General features: G+C 47.6%; 1 protein-coding gene across 2 annotated transcripts; it reads left to right on the plus strand.

The window, feature by feature from the left end:
* Positions 1–12600, plus strand: UBAC1 (UBA domain containing 1). Of its 2 annotated transcripts, none has more exons than XM_064393289.1 (10): positions 1–372; positions 3976–4096; positions 4327–4400; positions 5069–5176; positions 5720–5822; positions 6476–6584; positions 7743–7974; positions 9162–9248; positions 9909–10047; positions 12079–12600. In XM_064393289.1, the coding sequence occupies exons 1-10, from the start codon at positions 235–237 to the stop codon at positions 12192–12194; spliced, it is 1227 nt and encodes a 408-aa protein (XP_064249359.1). In that variant the 5' UTR covers positions 1–234; the 3' UTR covers positions 12195–12600. The 2 variants fall into 2 exon arrangements, with proteins under 2 accessions (XP_064249359.1, XP_064249358.1); XM_064393288.1 differs by having other exon boundaries at positions 99–372; positions 5705–5822.
* The last annotated feature ends 648 nt before the right edge of the window (positions 12601–13248 follow it).

Here is a 13248-nt window from a genome sequence, read left to right on the forward strand (position 1 = left end):
GTTTCCGGCCGCGGCGGGAGCGCCGCCGTGTCCCCGGAGGGACGGCGGGGCCCGGGCGGTGCCAGCGGCGGTGACAGCGGGCCGGGCCGCGCCGGGCACAGCCAGCGCCGCGCTCCCCGCGCCGCCCGGGCCGCGCCGCCGCTCCCCGCGCCGGCCGGGGTCACCTTCATGGGCGGGCGGGAGCGCGCGGCGCTGCCCGGGGCCTGCTGAGGCGGCGGCGAGGCGGAGGGAGCGATGTTCGTGCAGGAGGAGAAGATCTTTGCGGGGAAGGTGCTCAGGCTCCATGTGTGCACCATGGAGGGCGCCGAGTGGCTGGAGGAGGTGCCCGAGGACACCACGGTGGAGAAGCTCAAGGAGCGGTGCCTGAAGCACGTAAGGAGCGGGAGCGGCACCGGCAGCGGCACCGGCAGCGGCGGGGATGGGGCTGCCAATCAGCGGAGCGACCGGAATGAACAGTCCTGGGCAAAGGGAAACTGCCCCGGGAGGAAAACTGGTTTTTGTAACGCCCCTAAGGGCTTTGCAAAGGGGGGAGTCCGCGGTGCTCGGTGTCCGGCCTTGCCGTGGCTGCTTCCCCCCCCGAGCCGCCTGGAGCTGCCCCGCCTGGAAGTAAAACCCCTTTTTGGGAGGTTTTGGTGTTGGTAAAGGGGGATTTGTGCGGAGATCCGTTGGGAATGTTTGGTTCCACACTTTGGGGGCGTTCTGCAGCAGTGTCAGGTACCCCGTGCTGTGGGAGCTGGGCTCCAGCCTGGATTGTTTGTGTCTCAAACAGGAGGAAGGCAGGGACTGAGGAGGAGAAATTGCCTGCTCTGTTAAACTCTGAGGTGTTTTTTGGGACAGCTGAGGTGTTTTTTGGGGGAGATCCAAGCCTTTCTCACACTCTCCCCATGCTTTAAACACTTTCTAATTTCCCAGAGGGTCCCTGTGGAAGGGAGAAGGTGCCCAGGGAGCTGTGGGAGCAGGGAGGGAGCTCAGCCTGGTGCCCCCAGAGCCCCGGGCTGGCTGGGGCTGTGCTGAGTGACAGCAGCAGCGTGGCACTGGCAGCGTGGCCAGGAGCCCAGCCTGGCTGGCAGCTGCAGCCCCGAGCTCTGCCTTCCCTCCTGAGGGGTGTGCAGCCCCAGCCCCTCCCTCTGCCAGCACTAAATCACAGTAATGTGAGTCATTAATTCACCAAATCACGTTCAGTGTGATTCACTAATTCACCAAATCACGTTCAATGTGATTCACTAATTCACATTTAGTGGGGGGTTTGCCTTTAAAGTCTTGCAAAGGTTTTTTTTTTAACATAAAACTTGTGCAATAGGAGAAGAACCCTGTAATTTGTAACCACTCAACTCCCCTTTGAAGGGTTAAATTTTTATTTCCTGGGTGAAATAAAGGTGCCCAGGAACCCTTCCAGTACTTGAAGGAAACAGGGAGAGAGGGATGGAGTTGTACAGGACAAGGGGGAATGGCTGCACACTGACAGAGAGCAGGTGTGGGCACAATTTGACAGCTCAGGGTGATATTTGATGTCAATCTCTGCTGCTTTGTGCAAAAATCCATCCTGGGCTGGATTTCCATAACCATCATGGATAATAAACAGTTTTGTGGAGGGGTAAAATAGACCTGGAGGAATCGTGGCTCCTGAATCTTGATAACACCTTGAGGTAATTTCTGCAGGCAGCTGCTCCAAGAGACATTCCTGAGTGTCTCTGAAATTTGGAATCTTTCAGGAAGCAAAAGGAGATGTTTGTGACAGGTTGCAGCTGGGGAATTGGCCACTTTTGCCTCCATAACCTTCAGATGCTGGCTGATCTCTGAAGTGCCACTCTTGATGTATTTTTCTCCCCCAAATTTGGTGTTTTGGGCTCTTTTGTTAGACAAAGAAATAAACCTCTCCCACTGGTTTTTCCCCTTACCTGTAATATTTGTTTAAACAGATGGTTTAAACCACCCAGGTTTAATGGGAGGGAGTGTCAGGGCTATTTTCAAATGTTTCTGTTACTAAAAGCAAACAAAAAAAAACTTTCTCTTTTTTTAATATATTTTAAAACAAACAAAGCCTTGTGGTTTACCAGGATCCCAAGCTTTGCAAGAGGGGTTTGGCATCAGCAGGGCTCAGGATTTCAGCAGTTGCTCAGGCACCTGTGACAAATGTTTGTGCCCTGCCAGGCAGAGCAGCCTCTGGGAACTCCAGAATTAAAAATTAAAGGTGACAAAGAGTAAAGGCACTGCTGGTCAGGTGTTTTTTCTATTTCCAGGGCATTTAAAGTGTGAAGATAAGCCAGATGTTTCACTCAGCAGCCTCTTGGGGTCTGTGGTGCCCTGTTAGTCTCTGCAGTTGTTACTAAAATGGTTGGAAGAACAGGAAATAAGAATTTACTTGAATTTTTTTTTGCTTAAACCTTCGCCTGATTAGTTTTATGATTAATTACTGCCCACATTTATTTGTGATTGTCCCCACATATTTTTTATATGTGCTGGGAGAAGTGGAATAGGTCTGTGTGTCCACCCCAAAGCAGCTCCCAGCTGCTCTTAGCTCAGGATCTGTCCCAGGCATGTCCTGAGCTGCTTTGCAGAGATGTTCCACTGATGTCCCCAGGCATTTTGGGCCCCTTAGCAGCTCCATCACAGGAGCTGCTCCCAGCTCTTAATGTGTTTTTGGCCCTGCTTCAGCACTGCTTGGGCTGGAAGCTCCTGTTAGACAAAGCAGCACTCAGATATTCTCAGCTCAGTCTCAGGGAGACATCAGAGCCAGGTTCAGGTGAGGGGCTGGAATCCCTGTTGGAAAAGCAGCAGGGAGCTGAGTTTCCATCAGCTGCAGGCAGCAGGAAGGGTGGTGGTGCATAAAAAGGCTCCTTTGCAGGAGGCTGGTGATGGGCAGCACCAAAATTAGGGATTTTCAGTGGGATTTCTGGGAATGGCTCTGTGGCACGAGGGGTGGACACTCTCCTGCAGACGTGGTGGAAGTGGCTTGGTAGAAACGTTTGGAAGTGGCACTAAAAGCTGTTTGCTGTGGGCAGAGCAGGCAAGGTCAGTGTGGAGTGTCCTGTTTTGTGGTGAGAACAGCAGCAGCAATTTCAGGTTGTTATTTCTAATCTTGCCTTTCTGGAATTGCAAGCACTTTGCTTTCTTTTTTGCATTCAGACAAATTGGAAGCCTCTAGATGCACTGAGGGAATAATGTTCCTGAAATCCTTCACTGTGCATCTGGAGCCACTCTGGTGTGAGGAGGAGGCAGCTCAAGGCCTGTGTGAGCACTCTTTTTTTAGGATTTGAACTGATTTCCTGGTGAATTAATTGACATGCAATTCAGAATTGCAGTAAGGGAATGAGCACCAAAAAAAAAATCCATTGTATTCTGATTATTTATGGTTGGGAGGAAGAGCTGTGAGTGGAACTTTAGTTCAGCCCTTTCAGCAGGAACCCAGGTTAGGGCTCCAGCAGCCAAATCTCTTGATTTCAACTTGAAACAAGGTGCAGAAACTGCCCAGCTTAAGGTCAGAGAAACCAAAGTCACGTTGGCAGTGCCTTGTTTACTGAGAGAGTAAATAATAATTATGAGGTGAGGCAGGGAGTCTGCCCTGTTTGGACACTCCGAATGAGGACATGCATCATTCCAGCCTTCCCTCCTGTAAAACACTGCTGCTCTTGGTAGATTTGCATTTTTACTTTGTGAAACCAGTTTCTGAGGGACCTCAGTGACCAGAATGAACGTGGCAGTGGGTCCTGGAGCATCCTTGCTTTGCTCCAAATCTCCAGCACTTCCAGAGTTTAGCGTGAGAGAAATGTCCTGAGAAAGCACAAATCCACCCACACAGACACAAATCAAACCTCATTTTCTTCAATAAAATGCTTTATGTGCACTGACCTCTGGCTTAAGCTCTTGAGAAGCCAGGAAATGATGCAGAGTTTGAATGTGGAGGATCCTGAGTGCCAAGTGCAGGAGGAGCCTCCTGCCTGTCCTCTGATCTGCAGTGTTTGTTGTCTCCTGCAGTGTCTTCCTGGGAGCTTGGAGGATCCCAAAACTGTGACACATCACAAGCTGATCCATGCTACTTCTGAGAAGGTGCTGACAGACACAAAAACAGTGTTGGAGGAGAACATTCAGGACAGAGGTGAGATTGTCTGGGTTTGAATTTTATCAGTCTGGAAGGAGGAGCTTGGGTTTCACCTGGCACATTCCAAACGTTTTTAAGGTTTTCTCTCTGCTTTGACATAGGAAGCTAAATAAATGGAACTAACACAGACTTAATCTCCAGGAACAGTTGAATTTGAGGGGTGTCTTGCAGAGCTGCTCTCCCAGAGTCTCTAACTGTGGTAGTGTCCCTCTCTCTCTCTCTCACAGATGTGTTGCTGCTGGTCAAGAAGCGCGCGCCGACGCTGCTCCCCAAGATGTCAGATGTGGTTGCAGAGGAGAAAGTGAGTCTGAAACACTTTGGGTTAACTGCTTTATTGATGGTGTGGGGAAGGGTTACTGTGATGTGCTCTCTTTGGAGAGGCAGATGCTGCCAGTTCAATTCTACAGGAACTGCTTCTTATTTCTTCCAGACTCAGAGGAAGCTGATTTTGCATTTTTAACTGTCATTCTGAGAACATTTGCCTTAAAATAAGACACACAGAGACACTCAGTGAAAATGTTTCAGATTTGATCTTTGAGCAAATGTCTAATAACTAAAATACAGTTCAGCAAGTGCCTTAGTTTGTTATAAAAACACAAAGAAATATGTTGGCTTGCTGTCAGGTTGCCTTCTGCCACCCTCTAACCAGCCTCTGGAGCTGGAATGTTGCCCTTGACTGTTTTATTGGAGTTGTTCCTGAGGGTTGATGCACGTTGATGTATCACATAAACTCTGAGGCCTCCAAGTTCTCTGGGATACATCACTGTCCCTCTCAGTGCTGGAATTTCCCTGCCTGTTTAGGTGTAAGGACTGAAAGTGGGGCAGCTCTGTAATTGCAGGATGACACTGGCGCTGTTAATCCATGGCATCACAAGTGACAGAGCACTGCTTGGTGTCTTGGGGAGGAATATGAAACTCTGTGCTGTGCCTAATGGGTTCTGAAAGCTGCTCCTGTTCCTTTCCCTGCAGAGGAAGCAGGAGCAGAAGGCTCCTGACAAGGATGCCATCCTCAAAGCCACTGCCAACCTGCCCGCCCGCAGCGCGGACCGCAGCGTGACCCACCACAACATGAGGGATGTGAGTGCTGCACCCACAGCCAAACAGGCTGCTTTCCTATTTATTTATCAGTATTTTTAATCCACTTCTCTTTTTTCTATAAGAGAAATTTAGATGTCTGTAATTTGTATTAAATAGCTTAAGGTTTAGACACGTGGTAATGAAATACCGTCCTAAATTATGATTTTAGAAGTTTTGTTTGTGCTTGGAAAAAGCCTCAGAGCATATTCAAGATCTGGAAAATGTGAAGTAATGGGGTTTTATTTCTTCAGTCTTAAATAATTCAGGGTTTCCTGTGGTTTATTTCCCTTCCTTGACCACTGCCCATGGGGTGTGGTAGAAATAAAAGGACCTTTCTGCCCAGGGGCTTTTGCTTCCATGTAACACTTCACAGGAAGGTCCCAGACCTCCTGAGAGACTGAACAATGAAAATAAAGCCCTAATAAAGCAACCTTGTGTAGAGAGGGCCAGGCTGCTGCTGTGTTACTAACAATAGATACATTAAGATTCACTGATGGCTGCTAACTTCCTGTCTAAATGCTTTGACAGTTTCCTTTCTTGCAGTTCCAGACAGAGCTCCGGAAGATTTTAGTGTCTCTCATAGAAGTTGCACAGAAATTGCTAGCACTGAACCCCGATGCAGTTGAACTATTTAAGAAGGCAAATGGTATGAACATATCTTTAGAGTTGTTGGTTCAATCCTGGGAATTTGTTTTTGCAGCATAGCAATGGGCTCAGAGTGAAGTTCAGACACTGATGTGGCAGCAAAGCTGCTGAAAACTTTGTGGCAAATGTTTCCCCTTGTGGATAAAAATCATGGATATAACAGGTCCCTTTGGGATGGTTGAGAAGTTCCATTTAAAAATTGTTAGTAGTGATGGTAATGAATAGTTGAAAATTCACAAGGATGTAGTAAAATGAGGAGAAATGGTGACTGCTGATCAGGTTGGCAGGAGATGCTCATCCTTGAGATCTGCTACAGCCAGATCCAACTTAATTTGTAGAGAAATGCTTAATAAATCTTCAGTGAATCTCATCTATGTAATTGTGTGGAAATCCCACGGTCATATGAGAGTTAGTGGCCTTTTGTTTGATATCTTGAACACATCTGGACAAAGTCTTTGTCCTGGAAGAATCAATCTGAGCCGGAGCGAGCTGAGTGCAGCAAATTACATGATGAGGTGGCAAACTGGGGGCAGAAACAAAAGCAGGGATGGGAGAGAGAATGGGGCTTGAACTTAACACATGCCTTTCCATTGACACAGGGGTTTATGTGAGGCTGGAACGAATCTGAGCTCTGTTTTCTTTGTGTGTGTGCAGCCATGCTGGATGAGGATGAGGAGGACAGGGTGGACGAGATCGCGCTGCGCCAGCTCACCGAGATGGGCTTCCCAGAGAGCAGAGCTGTCAAAGCCCTCAGGCTGAACCAGTGAGTGTCCAGCACTGCCTGGCACTTCAACCCACGTCTGCTTTAACACACATTTGCATCTTTTTGGTCTCCTTATGTGGGTCACCTCGGTGGAGGTTGGAGAAAGCCTGAACTCCAAGAAGTGCTGCCTCAGGCACAGGGAAGGGGGAGCAGGGCTGGATGTGCTCTGCAAGGTCTGGGGGTCACAGGACTGCCAGGCCCTTGTGATACTGTTTGATAGTTTCCAAGGATCAAACTCACATTTTCTTCAGCTTTCAAAGTCAGATTTTACAGAGGAAAGGGCAAACTTTGCCCATCCACACTGTAGAAATATACGTTGTGCTGATCTTTAAAAAATTCCAGGAATATTGTGAAGTCCAGAGAGCAACTGCAGTGAAGCAGGAGGTTATGTAGTTCTTCTCATGCCCCAAGAACAGCCAGCTGACTGCCTCACTCCTCGGGGGGGTTTGTTAGGCCATTCTTGAAAAATTTTGGCGATAGAGCCCACAACATATTCCAGTCACTTTTCGGGTATCTCAGGAAGACTTTCTCCCTGCTGTCCTGCAGCTTTCATGCTGTAACAGAAAAGCCAAATAGGCAAAGGCTTTCCTTCCATGGATAGGCAATAATTCCTGTGTGTCAAATGGGATTGCACACTCCTTGCATTGTTGTTATCTTGCCTTTTTCCATTCTGCCTGTTGGGGAGAGGTGTTTGGGAGCTCTGAGGATCCCTTAGCTGGGGCAGTGACACTGCACAGCAAGTGATGGTGCCACACTGTGGTCTTCTCCTCCCCTCTCCCTGAGGAGCAGAGCCCTTGGCACCTGAGGTGTGACTCCAGTGCAGATTTGGAACGTGCTTTGTTGGCACTTCTGTCCACAGCTGCAAACAGCCCCTGCTTCTTTGGGAAGCACAGCAGGTGCTGCAGAGAGTGAGGTGACCCCCTCAGAAATGCCTTTCAAAATCTGGGTTGCAGCTCCACGCTGGACTTGGAGCCTCTCTTTTCCCAGATTCAGAGATGATTGTGAATGCCCAGAGAACTGAGGTGTTTTGTTTGCTCCAAAACTTTCCTTATGAGCTTTCAGGTGCTAATTAACCTGCAGGTGCATCCAGCATGGGAGTCAATGAGCGTGGCTGCCTCATCCAGAGCGTTCCTCATCTCTGTGTCCCATGTTTTCCAGCATGTCCGTCACCCAGGCCATGGAGTGGCTGATAGAACACGCCGATGACCCTTCTGTGGATGCTCCTCTGCCAGGTTCTGCTGCTGCAGAAGCCCCAGCTGAAGGTGCTGCCTCCTCTGCTGAGGCAGCTGCGGGTCCCAGCTCGGAGGAGGGCGGGGAGGAGGCCAAGGATGAGCTGACTGAAATCTTCAAGAAGATCCGCAGGAAAAGAGAATTCCGTCCTGACCCACGGGTGGGTGCTGTCCCCTGTGGGCTCGTGGGATTGGCAGGGATTTCATGGGCACCACAAAATCCAGATGTTGAGTTAATGAATGAAATGGGCCCTCTGGGTAGATGGGTGTTGTGCTGGCTTGGCAGTATTTCAGTGGAGGTGTTGTGGGAGTGTTTAAATTCAGGGATTTTGCCTCAGGGATAGCAGGATCTGCAGGAAAGGTGCTGTTACTTCTGCACCTAGAAACTCTGAGGGGACTGACATGAGCTCCAGACCCCTGGCACTGCTGTTATCACTGCAGCCTGGGAAGGAAGGGTGGCAGGACAGGAGCAGATCCTTTGGCTTTAGAAAAGGCTGGATGGGGTCAGAAAACCCTGGGGTGGTGCAAAGTGTCCCTGCTCCTGTCAGGGAGTTGGGACTGGGTGATCTCTGAGGTCCCTTCCAACCCAAACCATTCCATGATTCTGTGGAAAGGACAGAAGGACATGATTGTTTTAGGGAACAAGGCAAAGCACCAGCAGCAGACTGAAGTCTTGCAGCAAGGACAGAAGTTGCCCTTTCTTCAGAACACAGCATTACCTGCAGTGGGAATGTGTTGTTCTCCCACTGGGAGCACACCAGGAGGGGCTCTGTGACATCTGGCACCTTGGGTTTACAACTGGCTGTTATGACATTTGGGTTAAGAGCTGCAGATGTGTTTGATGGCCTGGCTGCAGTTTCTAAACTGAATGAATGAAACATTCTGGTGCTATTATCTGGGTATGTTTGTGTGAATACATCACACTCACCAGCAGTGTAACACAGCTGGGAAGTGAAATTAAATGGGGTGAATAGAATCACAAATGCACATCAAGGCTGATCTGTCAGTGAGATGTGAACAAGAGCTTTGTGACAGGAGAGGAGCTCCAAAATGAGGGGTTTTCCTCATTTTCCTTCTCTTTTCTACCCCAGGTACACTTGCATTCAGCTTCCAGTGTTGAGGGTAGGAGCTACCTTCACTCCTAAGATTTTTTTCTTCTTCCATAATAAAGACACTTTTGATATAGAATATTTGAAAACTTTGTTAATAAAATTACTGAGTGCTCTGCATGTGGAAATAATGAGGGGGTTTTACCTCACATAAAGCTGTGCACAGAAGGTGAAGGGATATGATTGCTCTCATTTCTGATCCAATATAAGATTTATTAAGCTGTGGGCTTCTGCTCTAGGCTGTCATTGCCCTGATGGAGATGGGATTTGATGAAAAGGAAGTGGTGGATGCACTCAGAGTGAACAACAACCAGCAAAATGCAGCTGTGAGTACAACATCCTTCCTGCTCAAGGGTCTGTCCCACTGATACTTCTCTTCCTTGGGCTGGATCATGTTTTCATCTGTCAGAAAGTCAACCCCTGCTGAAAATGCAGGAGCACAAATTCTGTGCCTGCTTGAAATTGGATGCACAACTGGAATGACTGCAAAGGGTCTGGACTCCTCAGAGGCTGAGGCTGGGTTGTCAAAAAGCCTTTGAGAAACTCCCTCACCACAGTCTGAGATTGTGCTGTCATGGGCAAGGAGAAGGTATTCCCAAAATAACTGATTTGGGACAGGAATCAATGATCCAGGATAGATTCAACCATGCAAGTGTGTAAATTACCATTTGGCAGCAAGGCTTCCACAGTTTCTGGAATCAGAAAACAGGAAGTTTTTCCAAGATTGATTAGTCCCCTGCTATATATGAAGGTAAATTTTGTGGACACACTGACAGCCAGGGAAGCCTCTCTTCAGTATCCAGTGCTGGCTGCTGCTGGAGAGAGGATATTGGCTTGGATGGTACAAGTGAATGTGTGAAAAGAAATGTACAGCTCAGGCTTTAATTGGGAGAGGGAAAGGTATTTTTAAAATGCCACATTAGCAAAACTTTTGAGTAGAGACTTTGGTTCTAATGAAATCTGACGTGCCTGCTGATTTCTTTCAGTGTGAATGGCTGCTGGGAGACAGAAAACCTTCTCCAGAGGACTTAGACAAGGGCATTGACACCAACAGCCCTCTCTTCCAAGCCATCTTAGAAAACCCAGTGGTACAATTAGGGCTCACCAACCCTAAAACTCTACTAGGTAAGTCCTGTGTGGGTTCCTGCTGGATTTGCCAGGAAATCCAAGCAGAGATGATGAGAGCTCCCTTTGGGGGACAGGGGCAGCTCTGGAGCTGTTGCTCACTTGCAGCAGCTCTGCTGTTTGTTTGCTTCATCCTGCAGCCCAGCTGAGCCCAGAGCAGGCCTTGGGGCTGTCCCAGGAATGGCTGTAATTCCCCAGGATTACACTTGCTGAACTCAGAACTTGAATAGCTGCTGGCTGCAGTGCTTTGTGGATTTAGGAGACCTTTTGTGTGCTCCCTGTGGCCACGAGGGGAAAAATCAGGAATGTCTGTCTAGAACTCTGATTATTTTACAGAAAAAACAAGGCTGTCTCCAGCTGTGCAGCTCCCTGTGTGTGGGGCCTGATCACTGGAACTTGTGGAAAAATATTCAAACAAGAAGGTTGAGCTGAGGCTTTGCCTATCAAAATGGAGATAAAATGGGAAAACATCCTTCCCCTTGCTCGAGTTTGAGCTCTGTGGTAAAGTCTGTGTGCTCAGGGTCAGAAAGGCTGTGGGCACAGTGTGTGCCCAGCTGAGGAGACTGACAGAGCCTCAAATCCCTGAGGAATTGCTCTTTTTGACAACACAGAACAATGACTGCCTCTGTCATGTAGATATAAAAAGTTTTGCATTTAATCTTTGGCCTCAAAACTTATTTAAAGTAATGCTTTTAAATAAAGGCTATGTGCACAGCTCATTCAAGAGAGCCTTTAAAAATACTACTTTAAATGTAATTAGGAGAGTTTGCAAGCCTTTAAATAATTCAAGAGCAGAACCTTCCCACTCTTGATTTCTGAACAAATGGTCTCTTCATTTCCAACAGGGGTTCCACACTGCAGCTCAGAATATAAATAGAAAATGAAATGCCATTATAGGAGCTCATGGAGCTTGGATGAACATCAGAGAATACATTCCTAATGATACATCTGCAAATTGCTTATGTCACAGGTTTTAATAATGAGGGTTTGCAATTAATGAGCTCCTTACAGAATATCGATAAATCTTTAGTTTTAAGCTTGTGAGTCTGTGTGAAAGAAAATAGTTCAAGTGCTGAAAGGGGAGATCTGGATTTTATTTTGGGCTTTCCTGGAGGCAAGTTGCATGACCTTGAGCAAGGTATTAATGAGGGGCCTTTCAGAGGTGCTGGGCACTTCCAGCTCCCACTGATGGCACTTGAGCTTTGTGCACTGCCACTCCTGGGAAAATGAACCCTGACCTTGGGCCAGGCTCTTACAACACTGACATTTTGGTGGCTGTGCAGCTGCTTCTTTTGTCCCATTCTGTGATGACTGGCTCCAAATGTCCAGGAGCCCAGCTCAGTGGCTGTCAAAGGGCTTAAATCAGTGCCAGGCCCATTCCTCTGCCAGGTTGGCAGCTCAGCCCTTGCAGTGGCTGCCTGGTTCCTTCAGCATGAGTAGAAGAGTCAAAACTAGAAACAGGCAAAGAAAACAACAGAAAGGCAAACAAACAGCAAAGCTTATTGTAAAGACAGCAAAGCTTATTGTAAAGACAGAATATTAAATATTTGGACCACTTAGCACAGGGAACAGGCAAGGGGTGACTGTGCTTTCCATGAACTGTCTTGGTTAAGTACCAGGGAAGAAAAGGATATTGGTGCAAGAAATCCAGGCTGGGATGTGGGAAAAGCTTTGGTCAGAGGAGTGGAGCTCCAGGAGAGTGTTCAGGAAGGGATAAATTTCATGGCGTGATCCTGGAGACTGAGACCTGGACACATCTGTTAAAGCTTTACCTTTTCAACCTCATGTCCTTGAGGTTTTGTGGGCTGGCCTGTAATCCAGGCTGAGTATTTAATCACTGTGTGCAGAGAGTTCAGTGCTGAGAAGGGAGGAAAGCACAAAGCCTGGAGCACCATCCCAGGCTGGGGACCCAACGCGTATCCCCAGCATTTCTGGGCACTGCCTTTGAGCTGTGGCTATTTCTCCCTGTCCTGCTGTTGAAACCTCCCAAACACTGAAGGACTAACTGTTGCAATCCCTATTTCTTGGCAGCCTTCGAGGATATGCTTGAAAACCCCTTGAACAGCACTCAGTGGATGAACGATCCCGAGACGGGGCCGGTGATGTTACAGATCTCCCGAATCTTCCAGACACTGAACCGCACGTAGAGGGAGCTGCCAGTGCACTGTGCCACCTCCCCCTGCCCCTCACTGCCCCCCACCTCCTCGGGAGGCTGCCTGGATGGTTGGGAAGGGGTGGAGGGAAGGGAGGGAGGGAAGGGGGAGATCCTGGCTCGAGGGGTCTCTCGCACGAGAGCTTTCGTAGTTACGGCCAACAGGAGTGAGTTGCCTTGTGGATTTAGTGTTAGTGGGAGAGGTTTGAGGATTTGTTCATGTTTTCAGGTATTAGGTTTAAAATAAAGTATATATATTAAAAAAAAAATAGGAAAAAGGTTTTGTGAAAACACTTAAGAATCTGATTGTTGGAAAGAAATATTGCTCGTTCAAAAGGCCTGTGACAGTTTTCTGGCCAGTTTTGCTAGGATCTGGCTGGTGTTTACAAAAGGTCACTGACCACTAGCATAGGATATTAATCATCTCCATACAGTATTAATTTATAGCTCTTATCAAATTGCAAAACTGCTTTTTAAAAAAAAAATAAATTGATTCTTAGGAAATGTTTTTTAAAAGCCCAAATCTTGGGAGAGCAAGCACATTTCTATCCAAGCTTGTTTATCTGGCATTCTAATTTAAGCAGAATCATTCAGAGATGGAATTCTAATAAATAGCATTACTTTTTCCTATTTATTTGCTGCGTTAGTGTTGTTGCAGTCCCACTGGGGTTGTACTTGCAGGAGGTTCTCTGTCAGGTACCAGAAAGGTGCAGGATCTCTTTCACCACAGAATTCACCACATCAAGACTTGGATCCCCAGGTGGCTGCAATTCCTAAGCTCACACTCTGCCATATCCCATTGCAAGGAGGGATATGTTCACATAGTGGTTTTTTTTCCCATTTTTTGTGCACAGTTTTGGCAAGGGGCTTGTGGGGGTTTTATTCTGTTTACAAAAACAAAAGCAGCTGTATTGCATGGGGGGGTTTGCTGGGGTTCTGTAAAGCAGCAGAACCACACAGGTTTTTATCTTGTTTAAGGTATTTAAAGCACGCTTGAAATTGCTATCTTTGAGTTAGAAGTGGGTTTTTCTTTATACTTATTTTTACCA

Source organism: Passer domesticus, chromosome 18 (assembly GCF_036417665.1).
Source record: "Passer domesticus isolate bPasDom1 chromosome 18, bPasDom1.hap1, whole genome shotgun sequence".
Classification (NCBI taxonomy): domain Eukaryota; kingdom Metazoa; phylum Chordata; class Aves; order Passeriformes; family Passeridae; genus Passer; species Passer domesticus.